The sequence below is a fragment of the Neomonachus schauinslandi genome, chromosome X, assembly GCF_002201575.2.
Source record: "Neomonachus schauinslandi chromosome X, ASM220157v2, whole genome shotgun sequence".
Classification (NCBI taxonomy): Eukaryota; Metazoa; Chordata; class Mammalia; order Carnivora; family Phocidae; genus Neomonachus; species Neomonachus schauinslandi.
The window spans coordinates 90,417,039-90,440,991 of record NC_058419.1 but is presented as its reverse complement, the minus strand read 5'-3'; the positions used below and the strand labels follow the sequence as shown (position 1 = coordinate 90,440,991).

Genomic DNA, 23,953 nt, shown 5'->3' with positions numbered 1-23,953 from the left:
ATAAAACAAACCTTGAACGTATACCGCAGCCATAGGAAAGGTTAGAGCATGACATTCCCTAAGGCTCTACTACATTTACTGCTTGTTTGGTGATACTGTAATGCTGCTATATACCTAGCGTAGATGGTTAAAGTTTCTCACGTCTAAAAATGAATGATTTATTATTTGGGCTTCGAGTTATAGTGACTGTTATTAAAATGGTAAATGGCTCGATGTTGCATTCTGTTGTAGGAAAAATCTGAAGACATAAAAGCTACACACAAGGAACATGTCATTTAACGCCTCCGCTTTTTGATCCCTACACCGGACAATGAGAGGTCACATGGTAACAATGCTGAATGCTACAGCCCGCAGCTGGCCTTCCTCCTCCCAGAAATGCAGCTTTATGGCTAATCGCAGCAACCAATTGCTGAACCTCTCAGGAGACCCAAATACTACTACTGCCTGTTCCATGGATGAGAAACTACTTTCTAGCCTGTTAACAATATCCTACTCTGTTATTTTCATCGTGGGACTGGTTGGAAACATAATTGCCCTCTATGTATTTCTGGGTATCCACCGCAAAAGAAATTCCATACAGATTTACCTACTGAATGTAGCCATTGCAGATCTCTTACTGATCTTCTGCCTGCCTTTCCGAATAATGTATCACATTAACGGGAACCAGTGGACACTCGGTGTGATCCTTTGCAAGGTCGTGGGAACACTATTTTATATGAACATGTACATTAGCATTATTTTGCTTGGATTTATCAGTTTGGATCGCTACATAAAAATTAATCGGTCTATACAACAACGGAGGGCAGTAACAACCAAACAAAGTGTTTACGTTTGCTGTACAGTATGGACAGTTGCTCTTGCTGGATTTTTAACTATGATTACTTTAACCCTTAAGAAAGGAGATCATAATTCCACAGTGTGTTTCCATTATAGAGAGAAGCATAATGCCAAAGGAGAAGCAATTTTTAACTACGTTCTTGTGGTAATGTTCTGGCTAATTTTCTTACTAATAATCCTTTCATATATTAAGATCGGCAAGAATCTACTGAGGATTTCCAAAAGGAGGTCAAAATTTCCCAACTCTGGTAAATATGCCAAAACAGCCCGAAATTCCTTTATCGTACTTATCATTTTTACTGTATGTTTTGTTCCCTATCATGCCTTCCGATTTGTCTATATATCTTCACAGCTAAATAGGCCGTCTTGCTATTGGAAGGAAATCATTCACAAAACCAATGAGATCATGTTGGTTTTCTCATCTTTCAATAGCTGCTTAGATCCAGTCATGTATTTCCTGATGTCCAGTAACATCCGCAAAATAATGTGCCAACTTCTTTCTAGACGATTTCAAGGGGAAGCGAGCAGAAGTGAAAGCACTTCAGAATTTAAACCAGGATACTCCCTGCATGATACATCTGCTGCAGCTAAAATTCAGTCTACTTCTTAAAGCACTTGCGGTAAACACATTTAAAAGGATGAAAAAATACAACCTCTAAATTCCTTAAAGAACTAAAAATTATGAAACAAAGTTCTAGCATTTGCAAAGCTCAGATCTGCTCAAAGCTCTTTGCTTACTTGTGATATTTCATTTACTTAGTTGTAAACGATTTCAAGGGAAAGAAAAGCTTATACTTATCACTAGATTTTAAATCTGTATGTAAAGTCTTTTCAAAATATGCTGTTAAGCGAACACTCTTAACATAGATTATAAAGTTAACTGAAATTTATGGTTTTAACAACAGAATAATTAAAATGTCATGGTTTCTCAAGTCACTAACGTAGTTACTCAAAATCAAGCACTTAATACTAATTTAAAGTGCATTTAAAAGTAAGTTAAATGATTGGCGGACTGACAAAAATGTCAGAAAATGCATGTTCTTTCTCATTTAAAGAGCCTGTATAATTTGCTACTGTATTCATTTATGCCTAAACCTTTATAACAGATGAAATAATAAATTCTAATTATAAAATGAAATCACCCATTATCTATCACTCTTTAGATCAAATAGAAAGAATTTAAATACTGTACAGTAAAAATCAAACAACAGATGAGCTAAGAATTTGATAGCCTAGCAATAAGGACTTGAACCCACACCTTACTTAAAACAGATTTATAAGCGACTCAGCCATCTTGGACCATGCTTTGATAGAGTAAAATTGAAAATAGGCACACCCTATGATCCACCAAGTCTGATACTAGGTACATATCTGACAGAACCACTCAAACATGTTTATAAGAAAACTTATACATAATGATGCTCAGTGAACTGCTGGTTCATGATATCAAACAACTGGAAACAACCTAAGTTGGGTATCCATCAGTAAAGGCATGGAGAAATAAACTGTTCACAAAATGGAGTATTACACCGCGCTTCAATGAAATGAACTACACCTGCATGCATCAACATGGAGAATTATCAAAAACAATGTTGAATAGAAAAATACCCCCCAAAACCCAACTGCAAAAAGGTATACACCATGTAAAATCATTTATGTAAAATACAAAAACACATGAAATACCATATTCTTTATGGATCTATAGATATGCAATAAAAGTATATAATGTGCATAATATCCACAGCATAACACACCAACTTAAAGTTAATGGTTACAGCTGGAGAGATTTGAAGCAAACATGGCAAAATGTTAATGTCTGTTAAACCTGCGTGATAGTACTTGGGTATTTGCTTTATTATTTTTGGTATATTGCTGAGTGTTCGAAATATTTTATAATAAAGAAAACTTATAGATTAGAATTAAAGGGAGCAAATTCTGAAATTTTCATGTATGCTCAAAATTAATTGGAGAGTAAGCTCTAAGAGAAAGGGCTCTTATTTAGCAAGGGCTCCTGGGAACTTAGTGTGTTGCAAGGCACACAGGTGACCAATAGGTATCTGTTGAATAATTGAATGAGTGAACGAATGAGCAGATGAGTGAGACAGGGAGGCAGGGAGGGGGTGCTTAACAGAATTGAAAAACTGGGTGTATTTTATTTTTTCCTAGTTAATGTATCTTGATATAGCTGCATAGGACATCATATGATTGTAATCAGGAGATGTAATACGGCAACTGTTTTTAAAACTTTGTCCAGCATTTATTCAGTTTTTTGGTCACACAGAGAACCAGAATGCCATTGAGTAAATATATAAAAGCTATTATGACAAAGTCCAAGGATCCATTCATAAGTTTGTCACAGAGTAGGAGAATTTCTTATAGTTAGAATAATTCTTCAAACTTCAGGTGGGCCAATGGCTGGGGAATCAATGTTAAAGAGTATGAAGAATTTTGTTAGGGTTAAATTTATTTTAATGAGATTTGGCTTGTATACAATTAGTGCGCAGCCGTATATTAGTAAGTGCATGCTATTGATGGAATAAAGACCAGGTCAAAGCAGAATTAAAAAAAAAAAACCAAGAATCATTTGAGGATAAAAATGGAAATCTGCAGAAAAATTAGCAGCTCAGAAAAAATTTATATTACTTTGCAGTGACAATGTTAGCAAATACCACCAAACTGAAATTTGGCATTTCTGTTTGTATGGTTTTAAAATATAACCATACTAAATTTTCCCTCATGTTCTCAAAGGAAAAAACATTTTTTTTTACATTACTGGTAAGCATTTTATATCCCTACATGTCTCTACTATAAACATAACAGCCTGAATGGTTAAATTACATTGCATGTGCGCACATGAGTGGGAGAGGGGCAGAGGGAGAGGGAAAGAATTCTCAAGCCACGGAACCTGACACAGGCAGATCCCACGATCCTGAGATCATGACCTGAGTGGAAATCAAGAGTCAGATGCTTGGGATGCCTAGATGGCTCAGTCAGTTGGGCGTCTGCCTTTGGTGTAGGTCCTGATCCCGGGGTCCTGGGATCGAGTCCTGCATTGGGCTCCCTGCTCAGTGGGGAGCCTGCTTCTCTCTCTGCCTGCCATTCTTCCTGCTTGTGCTCTCTCTCTCTGACAAATAAATAAAATCTTAAAAAAAAAAAAAAAAAAAAGAGATGCTTAACTGACTGAGTCACCCAGGTGCCCCACACAATGGCATTCTTTAAAAAAAAAAATTAAAAAGCACATTGAGTTAATTCTTGGTATAATATTTGTGGTAAAATAAATTTTGATAAAAGTCAATCTGAGCTTAAGTTTATAATGGATTTTGTTTATTGATAGAAGTTTCACTAATAACATGTCTTAGAGTAACCTGAATCCTGCAAATGTTTGTAAATTTTTAACATGCTACTGACTTACTGAATTTAAGCCTATTTGTTATATATAATCTTTTATTTCTTACTGAGCGTTAGTGTTTGCAAGCAGGAAACACTTGTCCCTACATCCCCCAACCCAACGTTTAGTTCTAGAAGCATGCAGAAAAAGGAAATTCCCAAGTATATACATATCCTCACCTTGCAAAAGATACTCAGAACAAGTTTCTAAATAGCATCTCACATACGCAAAACTAAACAAGGGCAAAATTAACTGCCTGGCTGCCAGACTGAGACCCAATGCTGAGTATTGCTGTTCATTTTGGAAAAGTATTCGGTGCAGAGCTGGGTTTGATGACGGTTAACTTTCTAGGATCAGGTCAACAGAAAAAGGAAATTTTGTTCAAGTACAGAAGGGTTTATTTTCAGCTTCTTTTTAAAATGGATCCTTCAGTCCTGCCAGTATAAAAGTAGAACTAATAAAATTACAACCCTTTGAATCAAAGCCTTACTGAAAGTTACCCACAAGAGAAAAACAGCATGAAATAGAGTTCTCCCAACAAGCAACCTGGATTTTGCAGAAACATATTAACAGGCTATTTTTTTAAGGGTTTTTTTTAAAAAAGATTTTATTTATTTGTGTGTGTGTGTGTGAGAGAGAGAGAGAGAGAGAGAGGAGAGAGGACATGAGCAAGGAGGAGGGGCAGAGGGAGAGGGAGAAGCAGGCTCCCTGCTGAGCAGGGAGCCTGATGCGGGGCTCGATCCCAGGATCCTGAGATCATAACCTGAGCTGAAGGCAGATGTTGAACCAACTGAGCCATCCAGGTGCCCTAGGTTTTTGAAATATGAATGGAAACTTATTTTACCAGATATTAAAATACATTCTTTTTTTTTTTTTAAGATTTTATTTATTTATTTGGCAGAGAGAGAGAAAGCGAGAGAGGGAACACAAGCAGGGGGAGTGGGAAAGGGAGAAGCCGACTTCCCACTGAGCAGGGAGCCTGATGCGGGGCTCGATCCCAGGACCCTGAGATCATGACCTGAGCCGAAGGCAGTCGCTTAACCGACTGAGCCACCCAGGCGCCCGATTAAAATATATTCTTATCTTTCAATAAGGAGAACTCTGTGCAGCAGATACAAGGATAAGCTTATCACTGGAACAGAATACACATCTCTAAGCAGACCCTCAATGATACAGGAGAAGATAATATGACATAATTAATGTCTCTCAGCAGAGTAGGGGCAGGAACAATCAGAGGGAAACCTAAGGCTCTGTTACTCAAGATGTGCTAGAATCTTGCAAAATGGCGTTAAGTGGATTTTTGAAATCCTGAGTGAGTGTGACAAACTTCCCTCCCTCAGAAAGAACCACTACAAATAAAGGGAGACACATGAGAAGCATAGGGGAAGGAAGGGATGGATTAATAAAAAGTGCTGTGCTTATTAATCAAAAGTCAGTTTATAGCCTCACCTCATGTCACACACAAAACATTATGAAGTGGATAAGACTGTTAAATGTAAATAACGGAACCATGAAAAGATTTAAAAATAGGTGACTAACTCATCTGTGGATGGGAAAGAACTTTCTACTAATAAAACAATAGAAATAACTATAGGGAAAATGCATAGCTTATTTTTTTTTTTTGTCAAAAACCACACACAAACATAAATGCAAAAGCACAGAGTGGGAAAAACATTCACAACAGACGTGACATCTACGAGGAGAGCCTTTTAAGTCAGGCACCAACTCCAGATGCCATAACTTGCCAAGGCACTTCTATTTTTCATCAGAAGAAAGCATTCAAAACTCAGAATGTAATCTGAATTGTGTCATCTCAGATGAGATGGAAACCAAGGCACGCTCTCACGTTGGCTGAGGCCACGTCTTTTTTCAGTCTGGTTTGCAGATGAAGACAGGAGGGCTGGCTGGGGGGTGGTAACAACAGACTCAGAGCTGGAAAGGAAGTGCTAGGTTTGTCCTAAACTTCTGCTATGCCTCTTATTTCCCCCCTTTCAAGTTCACATGCAAGAAAATGAGAAGCAAAGTCAGAGATATTTATATTATAAATAGAGATGTTATATGTGCCTTTACACTGTTAGGCACTGGACACACATCATCACTTAATCTACACTGCAGTGGTGTAAGGAAAACTGCCTTTTACACAGGAGGGGATGTGAGTTAGACTCTGACTCCACAGACATTGTCTCCGCTAAGACAATGCTTTTTGTTTTCATTTCCTTCTGCCCAAGCCCAATGGTTAACTACTGAGATGTCTTTAAAAAAAAAAAAAACAACTATGTATTTGGGACAAAAAATTCTGCTTATCACTCATCCAAACTGTGTGAGGTCAAAAAGCCAAAATCTTAAAGACTGGTTTTCTAGCTGTGGCACATTTGCACACTCCGGGAAAACTCTGCCTGAAACATGGACAGTAATCTTGCACAAAAGCCTACAGGCTGAATGGGGGAAAAATAAAGTTTTAGAGCACCTCACCCTTATTAATTTTGCTTCTGGCCAAGGAAATGCATCAAGAACCATCCTAAGATGAGATTTGGAAGAAGTTTCTAATTATAGTTTGAATATAGGTGTGGATGATACATAGAATCTCTTTTTGCTTTGGTAAGTCATACAGTTATTGCAGGATCCACAGTCAACTGTTACAGTTCTACTCTGGTGGGGTCATTCCATGTATCATCTTTTTTTTAGTTCTAAAACATTTCAAACATCCAAAAGAGGGGGAAAGCACAATACAGTAAGCAGCAAGCACCCATCACCCAAATTGAACAGATGTTAACACTTGGCCCTATTAGCTTAACTGTTCTCTTGTACCCAGACATAACCCCCAAAGCTAGCTTCACTAAAGCTCATCCTGAGGTATCCTCTTTCCCGAAGTTAGTAGTATAATTCTGATGTGCATTTTTATACTTTTATAACACAGGTATATATAACAATATGCATTAGTTTTTGTTTTTAAAACGGACACAAAGAGTATCTTACTACTACACCCTTTTGTAACTTTTTCACTCAATTTCTGTTTATGTTGATATATGTAGGTCTCATTCATTCATTGCACTGATAACACAGTGTTTCACTGTGGGAACAAACAATAGCTCAATTCTCCATTTCACTGACAGTGGGCCCTTGGGTGGTTTCCACTTTTTCTATTAGAAACCATGGTCTCTTGCACGCCCTGTGCACATGTGTGGAAATTCTCTATGGTTGACACCTAGAAGTAGGACTGCTTGCTCATAAGGGTACGCGCATCTGCAATTGATTTCTGTTGTGACAAACCGCTCTCCAAAGTGATTTTACCAATTTATACACCTCTCCCACTAGTGAGAGACATGAGTCGAGACATGAGTCTAGTGAGACATGAGTTGTTTTCCAATACTTGGTTTTGTCATATTTACTAACTTTTGCCCATCTGGTAGGTGTGAATGGCATCTCCCTGTGGTTTTAATTTGTGCTTCCCTGATTACAACTGAAATGGAGCATCGGCTCATGTCTTGTACGCGCCCCCCCCCCCCCCGCCATTCAGGTTTCTTCTTGGGTAAATGGCCTGTTCATATCTGGGCCTCTCCCCACTCCCCCCTTAATTAGTTGCCTCTCTTTTCGTTTCTTTCAAATTGTTGAAATGGCACTTATTCTGGATACTAATCTTTTGTTGTTTATATGCGTTGTTAATCACTTGTATCGGTGTGGGCCTTGCCTTCTCCTTTCCTTATGGTTTCTTTTGCCAGACACCACAAGGAAAGTAAGACGTTTTCTCTTTTGCTTGAAAGAAACTTTCTAATAAAAAAATCTAGATAAACCCTGGCCTTCTGATACACAGCTCTCAAAGACCACGCTAAAGAATTTGCAGACAGAATTATGATTAGCTTGGCATTTCATAAGTGGAGTCCAGATGAGACATTCCCTGAGAACATAGAAATGTTTTCTTAGAGTTACACTACAAAATTCAAACATCTGAGTACAGATGTGGAAATGATTTGAAAGCACAGAAAGTCTGCTGGGCCAGGAGGTGACCTGCTAAATGTATCCACATAGGAAGATGTTGGCATTGACCATCCAGACACAGTCCAGAAGAGTCTTGAGCACTGGAGCAGTGTCACCCTCCCACCAGAGTAAGGCCATGGCGGGGATCATGGTGGGGCTGGATCCAATAGGTCTTCTTGGCCCAATGACATGAAACATTATTAAATAATAGAACTGAGAGTCAGCATAACAGCCAGGTTAGAAAGGCAGCTCTTGCAGTGAGACTGGTCGAGTTCAATTTCTGGCTCCACCACTTACTACGTAGCCTTGGACAAGCTCTTGTTCTTCTACTGAGAAAACAAGGAGAACCTAACTCATAGTGTTGTTATGAAGACTAAATGAGTTAATAAATGTACCTGTCCAGGAGGAAACATTCAATATATGTTATCCAAATACTCAAATGTCAAGGGAAAATCTATAAAATGGAATGGCCAGAAGCTGAAGGTAAACATCGGAACTAGGAAGATAGACAGTGGAAGCTGGTCTGGAACAAGTGAGGTGGGGAGTTGCGGAGTAACTCACAAAGGATAATTTAACTTCAGCTTTCATGAATAACAGCACTGTCCAGGACAAGAGCGGTAACAGACCAGTCACGTGCTCGTCAGAACCATGCTCTGAAAGTTGAACAAGTAGAAGAGGACAGTGAGGGCACCTTGCAGGATACCAGAAAAAGAGTTGGGAGAATGAGATTATGTAGCCTTAAAGCAGAAGACTAAAGGAAAGACATTACAGCAAAAATGGGTGTGTGTAGCTTCAGAGAGCAAGCTGAAAGAGGATCGGTGAAGGATGGGAGTTGCAAGAGGTATGTTTCACCAGATCGTAAGAGAGGGTTTTCTAATAATTACAGATCTCAAATGCAATAGAAAGCCAGTGAGTTATTTGTTAATCGAAGTGTTTCAATATAGTATGGATCCGCAGCAGGCTGGGAAGGTAGCAAAGTATTTCAGGCATTTAATAAAGTTTGGATTAGATGTTCTTTAGATCCCATGAATAGAAATTTTGGGTCTTGCAGAACAGTCACTGCCTCAATGATTGGCAAGCAGGGGCCACCTGCAATCCTGTTGTGCCATCATATGCTAATACAGTAATGCCCTCAGGGCTACTCAGACAAGTGTGCGTATGGTGGGGGGCTGCTTGATGTATGGTCAGTGGTCCCCAAGCAGTTTCCCTCAATCTTCTTTCGTAGTGAATTTGACCTATGTCTCTTGCTCAGCACGTAGTAGGCATTTTTATTGCTAGAGAGATTGTTTAAACTAGATCTAAAATGAGTTGACGGATTCTAGGAGCTTTGTGACATTCATGTTAGGTGCTTAGGTTTCTTTGCTTTCTTACTGACCCGTGGTTTTGTTCTGTAATCAGAGTGCCCAAATGGGTCACCACACTGCATTCTGAAATGGGGACAAGGCACCTTTGCTATAAACCAGGCTCAGGAGCATGAACTCAGGTGGGAATGGTAATCACTCTAATGGGTTATATTTTCAAATTTTATCCAATGGCAAACTTCTGGACCAAGAGATTTTAATGCCTTCCATTAATACTGCTGGCAATGCTGCCATAGGCCCTTTCCTGTTACAGACATTTCCTTTCTACAGGTCCTGCCTCTTCTCGTGTTCTATTACTTACTAAGACTTTCTAGCACCCCAGTCCCCCACCTCTGCTTTGTTCCTTTCCTGTACACAGCAGCACCTCTTTCTCTTCCTCAATTCAATTTTTGCCATTTTCCTTTCTCTTTAAACTGTCTTTCTCACAATTTAGTGCTGTCTTCTCTTGTGTGTCCCCTGATCTGTCAGAAGCAGAAATGCTGCAAGCTGTTTGTGCTCACAAGAAAAACCCTGTTTCCTTTATATTAAAAAACAACTTTCAGCTGCTTGCAAAGGGAACTGATGAGGTTTGCATGCATGTTCATATTCAGTTCCCCTTTGTGGCCAGTGAGTCTTGAAAAACACTGGAACACACAGGTCAGTTTGTGTTAGGGGCTGATTACAGAGGTCCGAATATATGTGGCAACTAGTGAGAGGAATCAGCTAAGTAAGTAAATGTGGGTCTCATGCTCTGATAGTTTCCATTTATGATCCTGCAAATAAGGAAATCTTGAGTAGTGAGTACAAACCAGCGTGGTGGTGGTGGTGGGGGAGCTACCAAAGGGGTAAGCTAGACTAATTGTCTTTCCACATCCTTCTAGGCTTTCATATTGGAGAGATCAATGAATTTATCCAGCTTTCAGGATCACACTAGCAGAAACAAACTTTTCTTCTAGTTTTACTGAAAAGCTAGATTAATATTCTGGAAACAATGGATTCATGATACTTTTGATGCACTTCGTAATATAATAATCAAAACAAAACGACAGTAACCTCAACTTTTCTTTTCGAAATATTGCCCAAGAAGCCATGAACACTGAGGTACACATACTATATTAACCCCCAAGGAAAGAGCCAATGCAAATGCACTTTCAGGGAAAGACATAAAAATCTAATTAAAACGTTACCACTGCAAGCACATTAAAAAATGTGGTGGATTAAAGATGGTAGATTAAAATTCTCCGCAGCTCCCGTTCAGAGGTGGAGTCTTTTGCCCACCTCTTGAATCTGGGCAGGTATGTGACTTGCTTTGACCAATAAAAGGTGGTGGACGTTGTAGGACATCTGAGCAAAACCTTCAGAGGCCTTGCAGCTTCAAGTTTTGCCCTCTTGGAAGCCTGAGACCAACACATTATAAACAAACCCAATAGAAAGATCACATGGAGAGAGACTATCAGCCTGCACAACCATCTCAGCTGGGGCTCTAGACACAAGACTGAGGCCCTCTTGGACCGCCCAGTCTCAGCTGTGCTTCCAGATGACTAAGAAGCTATACATAGCTGCATGAATGACCCCAGGTGAGACTGACAGAAGAACTGCCCAGCTGAGCCCAGAACAAATTACAGAATTGAGAGTGAACAAATGGTGGTTGTCCTAAGCCACCAAGTCTGGGGGTGGTCTGGTATGCAGCAAGAGATAATCGATGCATATAAAATATAAACAAAAAGTACTACTTCTAAAAAGGCAACAGTGAATACAGTAAGTAATTCATTAACAAGAGAGACAATGCCTTGAATTCTTTTACTTGAAAGCTGTGTGTGAGAGGGAGAGAGAGAGATACCAATTTTCCAAACCACTGTAGGGTGGGGAGTGGCAGGGTTATTAAAGATTTAAACAAACCATGTGTTCTCAGAGATAAAAACAAGCATATGCTCCCCCCTGATGGAGAGAAGGGAATAACGAGGCAACCGATTAGGGGGTTTCTTAAATGAAAGGATCTTCAGAGTGTGTTAAGCCAACAGGAGGAAGGACTACAGGGGAGAGAATAGCACCTATACTTTCTTCATTAGCTGAAATGTGCTTTAAATTACATTTATTAATAGACATGTTTTCACTACAAGCCTTTCAGTATTGACTTTTAAAGCTATGTCCATGAATTGCTGTGATTAAAAAAAAAAAAGCTCAATAAAACTAGAAGATATGATTACAACTTTCACATACTAAAATGTCAGACTTTATTTTTTACTGCTAGGATGATTGTAGTTGTGAGTGTTTTACAAAGGTGACTCTTGTGATAATCGCCGGTACAAAACAAAAAAGTCCCCAAAGGACATATCCTGTTAAAGGCAGATGAGTGGTAATGGGTTTTCATCTTAAGGACAGAAATCCTTGTCCACACAATTACTTTTACTCTATCACGTTTAAAGTGTTTTTCAGCTAGTAAAATAATGACGTTTATCATTCTGTTAGAACTTAAAAAAACTAAACTTTTAAATGGTTTTAAGTTTCTAGCTGGAAAATAGAGCAACGTGGGCAGCTTCTGCTTCAGCCTTTAATTGCAAGAGAGGTTTAACTAGGGCTGGTAATACACTGCCCTCTGCTGGCCGAAGCACTGTCGAAGGCATGCGTTGCAGACAGGTGCGAACATTTAACTGCGGTTTTTCTTTTTTCCAGTTTTCTCTACCAGATATTTCTGGAGGTACGGCACTCCAGAGAACTTAGGTTTCCTGGCCTCGATGCTTTATTTGTTGGTTTATTAAAACAGTACATTTTAGGCTGGTTTTTGATGGAGGACAGGGAAGAAGACAAAATACGGTAATATTAGAAGCTAAGCCACAGATAGCACTGTTTTGAGAATTATCTCAACACCAAGACTTGTTTAGAGTGATGTCTTCAAGTGACTACTTCAAAGCTAATATATCTGCGTCCATCAGGGTAAGAAATGATTTAGGTGAGGATCATCAATCAATGCTAAAATCAACTGAGTGAAAGGGAAACAATACATAGTCTCAAAATAGGACCTTCTGATTACTTACCAGTTACAAGAGGAAAAAGGTACCTCTACAATGGGAGAGTTGGCAGGAGTTAATAAACTTCCAGATTGAAAACTGCAAACAGGTATATAAGTGAGATATATTTTTGGTCACTGGGCATACTTGGTCACCATACCCAACACAATAAACCAGATTCTGGCAGCAGCTAAGAATATGGGCTCTGAAGTCACACTGCCTGGGTCCAAATCTTAGCCCTACGCTTTTGCAGTTCTGTCACCATCGGCGAGTTATTTCTCTTCTGTGGGCCTAAATCTCCTCATTTAGAAACTGATAGAATAGTATCTAGCTCAGAGAAATTTTAAAAACTGATCGAATATATGTAAAAAGCACTTACTTCAGTGGCTGCCATTTATAAGCCTCCTAAAAGCGGCTCTCAGGAAAGCTTGTTACTTCAGTACTTTGGGCTCTTAAGAGGAAATGAACCCAGATACTAATGGTACAGGTGGTAAGACCTCAGGTGCCCAACTGCCCCTTGCCTTCCCTTCACATCTCGGTTTTTGCCCCCTTGAATAAGGACAGGAAGTGACATGGAGCAAGGGACTTAACCTCAAGACAACTGTATCTAGAAAGCCAAAAGAAATGATCAGTAATAAACTGGCCAGGAAACCCTGGTCTTGGGAAGAAAGGGACAGTGGTGAGAGTTCCAGAGAACTGATGGGGGATACCTTTTCGGTTCCCCAAATCTCACTGCAATCTGAGGTGTTGTTTCCCAGTGCAGAGGGGTAGGGATGTATCTTCTACCTGGGGCAATATGATGGCCTAAATTATTTTTGGAATTCTATCATCAAATGTTTCATTTTCAGAAAATTTTCTATCTACTTTTGGCTTTTCAAAGAACCTTTTTTTTTTTTTTTTTAAAAAGCTTTATTTGAGAGAGAGAGGGAGAAGCAGGCTCCCCGCTGAGCCAGGAGCCCGATGTGGGGCTCTATCCCAGGATCCTGAGATCATGACCTGAGCCGAAGGCAGACGCTTAACCGACTGAGTCACCCAGGCGCCCCTCAAAGAACCTTTAAAAAAAAAAAAAAAAAAAGAATGGTAGGTTCTGAAGCAGGATATGAATTAAACTTAACTGACTCAAAGATGTTGAAATTCAAAATTTGACTGTCCTCAAAAAGATTTCTGCCTCATTTATAATCCAATGCTGAAGTTTCTTCCCTTCCCCAAACCTAATTTCCCATCTACTTCCCTCCACCCCCTCAGAGAGCATTCCAGTTCTTACGACCGCCGCCGAGACTGCTACAGTGTTATTGGGGTGTGCAATTCTAGAAGACCATGTCTATCTGGTGCACACAAACCTATATAAAAAGACAAAGCCCAAGGTGAAGTATAATGAAACTTCGATTAGTAGGTCCTTTTACGTTTTGTCACTGGACCTTCCTTACAAAGCTAATCACTTTTCTGCACGATTATAAACCTTCAAACTCTGGACTGTAATTTCTGCTGTTTGAAAAATAGTTCTTGAGGGAGATACTCCCATGATTTGCCGAGAAATCAGCTCTTCAAAGTAGAAGTTCTTGAGACCCTGATTAAGGGTGGGACGGCCGTAAGTACTGCTACTCACAGTAGCAGCAAGGACCTGCGAGCCGTGCAGTGGAGATGGGGCTGTGGCCAGACACCACATCCTGAAGGGAGCAGGGGGCTCAGTGAGCCTTGAACAAACCACAGCTTTGAGTAGAAGGTCTGTGTTTCACTCCTCCTAAAGGTAACCACTGCCTTGGGTGTGCACTGAACTGGATAAAAGACTTCCACTGCCTCCCCCACCCCCCGCCCGCTCCTTTGGAGAACCACTTATCTTTTGAATGTGATGTTCTAACACAGACTATGTGAGGCCCATCTGCTCTTTCTGCACACCGGCCTCCTGATGCCCTGAACTGCTGACTGGTCAGAAAGAGTACTCAAAAAGGATAACTGCAGCCAGCTTAGACACCAGCCTAAAATAACTGTCTAGCTGAAGCAATAAAGTTCAGGCATGAGTGATGTGTCTTGTGTCCTCTGGGTTCTGGCTCTGATGGAAATTGATAAGGGACCCTAATCCTGACCCCTATAATCCCTGCGAGTCAGGAAAAGTCTCGTGCACCCTTGCTGTATACAGCTTGCCATAGGCTGTCAAAATAAATCACCACATGCCTGCCCTCTGAACCATTCTTACTGAACGACTCCAAATGGGTTCTGGGGCCAAGAGTGAAACATTCGCTTGACACTCACAAATATCTCGAAAGCAGGAAACTTAATACAAGGCAGGGCTTATATTCTGGGGGGGGGGGGGAACTACTCTAACACCTCAAGAAGTAAATCATAAGGGTCAGAGCAGAACACCCAGGAGATCAGTATTTGGCAGATGATGTAGCAACGAATTAGAAGTGTTGGACAAGAGCATTCGCACTTGGATAACAGAAGCGGAACTTTGAAGAGGGCATGGATGGGAAAGACAAATGAGAAACCAAAGAGAACTACCGGTGGCCTGAGTGAGGAAAAGTCCAAGGGGCCACTTGTACAGACCACTTGTAATCTTCGAAATTTCCACCTGACAAGTTATATTTTGGTTAATTTTGTATGCTCTGACATTTACGCTTTTCTACCAGTTGTAGTATTTCTTAGAAAAACATAAATTAGAAAATTCCTTATATTTCAGTTAAGGAATTCAAAAATCGCCTCAATCAAAAAGAATTTATATTGCTATCGATGGGATACAACTTAGCTTAAAGTCCAAAGCTTTCAAAGATTAGAAAATTGGACTTGATTCCTCCCATAGTCAATTCTGCTACATTTGAGCACAGGACCGGAAACCCTGTTTGAACAAAGTAAAAAGTATTCAAAACTGGACCCCAGTTTACTTACCATAAGTACCACCAGGTACAACTAACTGAACCTTGAGAAAAGCCAATAATTTCTGCTTTCAAAGGTAGAGGATGAGATTGAAAAAAATAAATACACGTGCTTTCAAGTTAATTTACTAGTTGTGTCGCCTTGGGCATGTTATTTAACAACTCAATTTCCTCACATGTGAAATGGGACCTCTACCACCGTTAGAGTTCTTATATGTAAAATGCCCTGCCCAGTTCCTACCTAGCACAGAACTATAGCTTAGCATGTGTTCTCTTTCCTTCTAGTTCCTTGACCTTCCAGAACCATTATGATTCATGGTTTTCTCCTTTTTCTAATTTGTAGAGCATTTAAAGTCTGTATCACACATCACACATTATTAATCTGAATTCTCAGCTTGCTTGTGGAATCGCTTTTGAATTTCCGGAGACCCTATGTTAGCTTGTGGCTAATATACTTCTGTGACTTCCACACACCACTAGAAACATAGTAGGAACTCCAATAAATATTCATTAAATGAACTGCACTGTTTAATACAGAGCACTAAAAATCAAGAGACAGGAAGATATGACAAAACGTACATCCATCCAGGCATTCTTGCTCGATAAATGATCAGCTGCCTGACAATCATTTTAAGAAGTACTTTTGACTCTTCCCTGGTCCAATGGTTGACTGACATCCTGTGGTAGCCAGCTTCTTAGATGGCTCCCAGTGATCATCACCTCCTGCTATTTACCTCTTCATACTGAATCACTGCTGGCTCCGTGTAGCCAAGATAATGTCACAGCAGAAGTGACAGTGCTGACTTCAGAAGCTAGATTAAAAAAAAGATATTGCAGCTATGGTCTTGTTTTCTTCAATCACTTGCTGTGTGTGTGTGTATGTAAGCCAGTCACCATGTTGTGAGGACAGATGGCTGCATGATCTTAGGCAACTTAAGTGACCTTTCTGAGGTTGTTTTCCTTAACGTTTACATTGAATATATTTCATACTATTTATTTCACAGGGTATTGTGAAGATGAAGTAAGACATATAAAACACAGACCAGGATACCTGGCACATAATAAGCTTTCATTAAGTGTGGCTACTACTGGTGGTGGTGGGAGAAGCTGCAGGAATTGACTGGATGTGAGATGTGAAGGAAACAGAGGAATCAAGGAGAATTCCTAGGTTTTTGGCTTGAATAACGAGGAGGTGATAGTATCATTTACTGAGTCTGGGGACAATGGAGGAAAGGTAGTGGAAGGCAAGGCATTCTCTCGTTTTTTTTTTTTTTTTTTTTTGGCTAAAGGTGCTTAAGCCTCAAAGTGGTAATATTAAAAAAATGATCTCTCACTTATAAACAGTATTCCATTTCCATTCTTCCCTAAATTAATTCAAACCATTTTTTTGTTCTAAGTAATTCCTTCCTGGGACATGAGAAATTGTTGAAGTAAAAATGACAGGAGTTCCAGAGAGGCCAAATTACTCTGCAATCCATGGCCATATAACCCCGGACGAGTCACTGTTCTTAATGAAATGATGGCAAGTGTTACAAAGATGAACAGCAGCAGAACAAAATCCACTCAGGTAGTTCTCACTTTTGTTTTAGAGAGAACAATTAGCAAACATTAGGGAGGACTTACGCGATCAACACAAAAGAAGATTCACATTGGGGGTTATGAGAAATGGCAAGGTCCTCCTATTAATTTTAAATGAACATTTTCTGATAACTGAAGTGCTCAGGTTTGATGAAATTAGATTTCTGTTCCCATTCTCAGACCCCTCTCCCGGTGGTTTCACTACACAAGGAAGGGTAGCATGTGACACAAGTCTGGCTCCTCAGCTGTACACTGAGCTTTCACTTAGTTACTAGTTCAGACTCATTAAACAATCCTATACATAAAACTGGATTCTTTATAGCATGATGTAACTATTCATTTTATCCAAGGAATATTTGGTCTTCAGATTCTGGCACTTTTCAGGATTCCCCAAACCCATTATGAAATGCTCCAAACAATGTACACTACTTTGAATCTGAATGCGGGACTCACAGGGCAGTTGGAAGTAGAATGGGTTAGTTCACTTAGTAACCAAGTTGGGACCTAAACCCCTGAATGCGGTCTGTACTGACAGTGTGCTGCTCTGGGTCTCACTTCTTGTTTTTTTGTTTTTGTTTTTTAAAGATTTTACTTACTTATATTTGCGGGGGGGGGGGGCAAACACTAGTGGGTGGGAGGGGCAGAGGAAGAAGCAGACTCCCCACTGAGCATGGAGCCTGATGTAGGACTCGATCCCAGTACCCTGAGATCATGACCTGAACTGAAGGCAGATGCTTAACGACTGAGCCCCCCAGGCACCCTGGGTCTCACTCACTCCTTTATCCTTAAAATGAAGGGTCTGTACCCATAGATGATCATGAAGTTCTATTCCAGCTCTATGATATCTAATTCTAGTAAGCTGCTACTGGTAAGAAAACTTTGGGTTTTGTTTCCTTTTATTCTTGATAAAGATGAACTGCAAATAAACCATCCACAAGTGATTTTACAGACAAGTTTGTACCAATATTTTCTTGGGTGACTATGAAGTTGTTCCCTCTACCACTGTGATGTATAAAACCAGCTATGGGGACTAAACCTTTGAACTTAACTTCAGCCAAGCATGCTAATAAAGCTACTTGAGGTAGAGCTAGTTCATGAAACAATCATAAGGAAGTACAATATATATATTGTCCACCAACTTCCTCCCACCACAGAAATAGAGAAATGAGGTTTTTTGAGAGGTAGTTGCTACATTTACCATAACTATTGAATTTCTTCAACACTCTGTTTAATTTCCTTTCCCCCCCCAATGTAGTTGGTGTCATGCAAGAATCTGGTCACACTGACTAGAATTGAAAGATACTGGATGGTCGGAGAATTTTAAGTGTGAAATTTAGCATCCCTGCCCTGAACAACAGAGCCTTGATTGGTGTAAACTACTTGCGCAGGTAAGACTGATCACTTACTTTTAGCTTAAAAGTTAACCCTATAAAAACTCTAATAGGACTAAAATGTTTAAATTTTGAAAACTGATCATCAGAGTCTTTCTCCCTCCTTTTTGTCTGGAAGCATTTGCTAGTGTGAAATAGCAAAGCAAGGCGACAGTAATAGGCGATGGCAGATGCTATCTGAGGTGGGCTAGTTTGAAACTAGGGGAATACAATCTGTGAATACAGAAGCACTATTACTTTTCAGCTTTTAGTATATAATGCATTATCTACACAAGGCAGGGGTAGTGTTTTTCTTTACTAGCACCATAAAAGGAAGCTCCATTTCTTTCTTTTTTTTAAAGATTTTATTTATTTATTTGACAGAGAGAGAGTGAGTGAGAGAGAGAGAAAGCACAAGCAGGGGCAGAGGGAAAGGAAGAAGCAGGCTCCCCACTGAGCAGGCAGCCCGACGTGGGGCTCGATCCCAGGACCCTGGGATCATGACCTGAGCTGAAGGCAGATGCTTAATGGACTAAGCCACACAGGCACTCCGGAAGCTCCATTTCTTATATAAAAATCTACTTGGATCGAATAAATTTTTCTTAGGAAATAAACTGGCTTAATTCACTCTCTGGTTTTTAAATCAGTCAAGGTACAGATTAGGATTTATATATTTACAACTGGTAGTACACTAATTGCAACCAGATTCCAATTTGCTGGGCTGCACTGGATTCAGACACAAACTCTCTCTGAAGCATCTGGACGGTTTTCTAAATAAAAACTGCAAAGAATTAAAATGATAGACACTGGTAGACATTAGTGAAGGGTCTCTGTATTGGAACCTAGAGACACTGTACAGCCCTCAAGCTTTCAAAGTCCTTGTGCGGGGACTGCTTGGTTTAAAAAATTATTTAAAAATTATAACAGTGTATTTGGAAAAAAAACCCTCCCTATTTCTGTAATCCATGATGCAAAACTTAAAATGGTGACTGTGAAGAGGGGTAGAGAGTGCAATAGCTCTGAGAGGCTGGGGGCATATAAGAAGGCAGTGTACGGCATCTCAGAAGGCAGATGCATGGCAACATTTTTGTGTTTATCAAAAGAAAGAATGTGATTTAAAAAAAGATTTAAAGAATCTCCACTCTAGATTTTTATAAACGAGAATGTGGTACCTAGAAAGCTATGGTGATAAACACAGAGAAATGGGGCACATTCTGAATAGAGCTCATGATTCTTACTTGATCAGAATCCAATAACTTGTTATTCCCACCTGAAAGAAATAAGGAATGAACAAAATAATGAAAAAGAGTTTGTATGTGACTCTTCAACACTTGTACCATCTGATGCAAGAAAGATTAAAAAAGAAAAAAAAAGGAAAGATTTAAAAATATGACATAGGGGCGCCTGGCTGACTCAGCTGGAAGAACATGTGATGCTTGATCTCGGGGTCCTAAGTTCGAGCCTCGTGTTGGGTGTAGCGATTACCACAAAAAAATAAACTTAAAAACAAAAATAAGACATAAAAAAGAAAAAACCATGCCTGCATTTATGCTGTGATTAAAAGATCTTCTAAAAAAATCATATTCTCTGAAAAACCAAGGTACTAAAATTATACAAAAAGACACATGAGGGCACTCTAACCAACAAGCATAGCAACTACAGTTTTGACATAGAATTTTAAAGTAAACTTAAAAAAAAATTGAAGTATGGTAGTTTAACATTAAATATTTGAAATAGGAAATTACTGATGCCTTTTGGTAAAGACCTTGGGATTTTGGTGTCTATCCTTGGTCACTATACTTGCCTTCTGTTCGATTCAGGATCTTGTCTGAGTATTTGTGTAGGATTAAGTTTACTTCTGAAATACGAAATGAGACTATTCTAATGGTACTAGATTATAGAGAGGTGCTTTACCTCATCATGAAAAGACACTATTTTGAAAAGTATTTATGTACAGTTTATGTACAATTAAGGTGATAATTAAAAATCAGTCTTCTATTAAGGTGGCCACAAAATACTTTTGCCAACACTTTCCTTTGGCCAGTATGTATTGCTTGCATATGCCTTAAAATATTTTAATTACCTTTCTAGGCAAAAAAACCAATCAAAGAATGATCAACCTCAGGCCTTTAACTATTTGTACCAAATCTGGTTTTTTAGACAAAGATACTATTCACAATCAAGTCTTATTTTTATTTCCATTGGACACCTGTGATTAGAAAAGGTGAGAAAGCATCTATACTCTCTCTCTCCCTTCAAATACATTTACAATACTACTTTATTTCATCCAATGCTTTTAAAAAACTATTCAGTCTAAATACCATCTATAATTTTAATATTAAATATCTGCATTCTGTTCTAGCTCCTGAGACAAAATTCCAAGAAAATCTGATATAAATGAGTAACAACTCAACATGTATTCAACCATCCAGGATCTCTTCCATGGCTTTGCCAATCATTTATGCCTTCCTTTGCATCATTGGTCTCTTTGGAAATTCTCTCTCTCAATGGGTATTTTTAACAAAAATAGGCAAGAAAACATCAACGCACATCTACCTAGCACATCTTGTGACGGCAAACTTACTTGTGTGCAGTGCCATGCCTTTCATGGGTATCTATTTCCTGAAAGGTTTTCAATGGGAATATCGATCTGCACAATGCACGGTGGTCAATTTTTTGGGAACTCTATCCATGCATGTAAGTATGTTTGTCAGCCTCTTAATTTTAAGTTGGATTGCCATAAGCCGCTATGCTACCTTAATGAAAAAGGATTCAGTACAAGAGACCACTTCGTGCTACGAGAAAGTATTTTATGGCCACTTACTGAAAAAATTTCGCCAGCCCAACTTTGCTAGAAAACTGTGTGTTTACATATGGGGAGTTGTACTAGGCATAATTATTCCGGTTATCATATATTACTCAGTTGTAGAAGCTACAGAAGGAGACGAGAACGTGTGCTATAACCGGCAGATGGAACTAGGAGCCGTGATCTCGCAGACCGCAGGCCTCATTGGAACCACATTTATTGGATTTTCATTTTTAGTTGTACTAACATCATACTACTCTTTTGTCAGCCATCTGAGAAAAATAAGGACCTGTACATCCATTATGGAGAAAGATCTGACTTACAGTTCCGTGAAAAGGCATCTTTTGGTCATCCAGGTTCTCCTAATAGTTTGCTTCCTTCCATATAGCATTTTTAAACCCATTTTTTATGTTCTACAACAAAGTGATAACTGTCAGCAACTGAATTATTTAATTGAAATTAAAAACATCCTCACCTGTCTTGCATCAGCCAGAAGTAGCACAGACCCCATTATATTTCTTTTTTTAGATAAAACGTTCAAAAAGACACTATATAATCTCTTTACAAAATCTGATTCCCCACATATACAAACCTATAGTTGACTTCTGAATAGAAACCACCACCAAATAGAAAAGTGTTTATATGGCTACTAGGGATACTGAACTACATGATTAACAGGTCACAACTTGCTTGAAGGCAGGCACTAAGAAAACCTCTTTGGTTTTAGAAATAATCATAAAATTCACTTTACAGGTCTACTAATACTGCAAGTTGAGATGGCAGAGACTCTCAGAGGCAAAAGTCAAGCATGTTAAAAGGATCTCACTGCGTATGAAAGCAAAAGACCGTTTTTCTCTTTAAACTCAACTGTGTATGCTTTTATTTAGAACACAACAGGTCATAACTGTAGGATAAAGCAGCAAATGGTTTATGACTTTTCTGCTTTCTAGTAGTTGCAATATAAGGGCCCATCTATGGCTAGTGTTCTGTTGGTAACTTTAAAAATGAGTAAAAGAAAGAAAGTGAATCAGAAATTATCTCGCTTAAGTCCTATCTAGATGTATGAATAATAGAGTGCAAAAATCCAAGGTTTTATAAACGCATTATCTTGTATCATCTGCTTATGTTACTTCAAGAAGCAATATTCGTTGATTCCGGTATTTATTAAGCCGGTGTTTTTATAAATATACTTAAATATTCGGGTCAGGCTCGGTCAAAATAAAGAGCGAATACAATGTCATTATATGCCTATCTTCATCACATCTTGTAAATTTCCCTCTGTACTCAATATAAATAATGTGATTAATGACAAACAGTACCTGGCATGTAGATATGTTCAATTAATTTTTGTGAAAATAGACGAATGAATAATAAGGGCAGTATAATAGTATTTTTGTTGAGAGACTGGTCTCTGGAGTTAGATTCCCTGGGTTCGATCCTAGCTGAACCTCTTATTTAGCCATACAATCCTCAGTAAATTACCCTCTTAAAGTGTTAATTTCATCATTTGTAGAATGGAAAAATGCTACGTAATTCATAGGTACTATTATTAAATCAGATGATGTTACTATTCTGAGTAGCTGTCATTCACTAAGCATTTGTTATGTGCCAGGCACTCTGCTCATATGCTTTGCATGTATTTTAATCATCACCACCATAAAAGATGCCAATTTGCTGATGAAAAAACTGAAGTGCATAGATAAGTCACCCCAATTTTCTCCAATACCTAAATAAATATTTAAACAGTAAGCATTTCTCGGTCATTTCTTTCTTTCATGTAGTCTTGTCAGGAAGATAAATGATGGGGACTATACTATGTGCTATATACAGTCTAATTAAAAAAATTTTTTATGTGTTTTATTTTCCCAAAAAGATCAAAGTGCCTTTTGAGCTGTAGTTTGCTTTCAATTTCTACACCCATGGCACTTGCATTCTCTGCTCAGATAAGAACCAGACAAAAACAGTTAAATGAAACTGAAGCTGAATAAATGTTAATGGTAACCTGTTACTTCATTAGAGACTGCCCAAAGACTCATTTATTCTCTTCGTGGTCATTTCTTCAATGCTCGGAAAGAAGTTTAAAGTTCACATAGCACTTCCAAGCCTTTAATCTCATAGCATGTTTTGTTCCTAAATTAAAAATGTAGAAACCACACACTTGTACAGATTCCCCAAGAGCCACGTGTTCAATGCCACTAGAGGTTTTTCTAACACATCTGCATAATTTTCATTAAAAAAGAATAGTTCAATGCTTAACTGAGAGAAGAAAATGTTCAGAAAAAAATCTAAAGAAAATGCATACTGGCTTCAAATGTTTACAGTGTACATCTATTCTTTATAGCAGCGATTTGATCTCTGTTGGATTAATCTGCAGACACAAAGGCAGACCTGGGAACTCTAGGTGATTCCCTAAGTGCTGGCTGTAACCAGAGGTGTCCAATCATTGCTTTCATTTTACATAAGTGACACAGTATTAAATCTCACTATATAATATATATATATCCTCTAAAAATCATTATTAAAAACATCACTTTACCTTGCCACAACTTTAAGTAAAAGATATAAAATATTATCAAAGTAGAGTTTCCTACATTTAAAAAAGGCAGGAAAATTGGTATGCAATTTCTCTTTAAGTTACTCATTCTTATAGAAAACTCCCATTTTAAATCTGTCCTGAGCTTATTATCACTGTGTTTATCTTCACACCACAGATACTTTCCTGAACAGTAATTGTAAATCATGTTGAACTTTTTTGTGTAATTGACAAACTGACCATTTAAT

The 23,953-nt window shown here is 38.8% G+C and overlaps 3 protein-coding genes across 6 annotated transcripts in view; 2 read left to right on the top strand and 1 right to left on the bottom strand.

Moving 5' to 3' along the window:
* CASK (calcium/calmodulin dependent serine protein kinase) overlaps positions 1–23,953 on the bottom strand; it is a 362,770-nt gene that overhangs the window by 157,205 nt on the left and 181,612 nt on the right. The gene's annotated exons all lie outside the window — the stretch shown is intronic.
* On the top strand, positions 311–2,209 carry GPR34 (G protein-coupled receptor 34). Its single transcript, XM_021682073.1, has one exon. It carries the CDS (start codon positions 311–313, stop codon positions 1,445–1,447), a length of 1,137 nt encoding a protein of 378 aa, XP_021537748.1. The 3' UTR covers positions 1,448–2,209.
* Positions 20,764–21,807, top strand: GPR82 (G protein-coupled receptor 82). Its single transcript, XM_021682087.1, has one exon. The coding sequence runs from the start codon at positions 20,764–20,766 to the stop codon at positions 21,772–21,774; it is 1,011 nt and encodes a 336-aa protein (XP_021537762.1). The 3' UTR covers positions 21,775–21,807.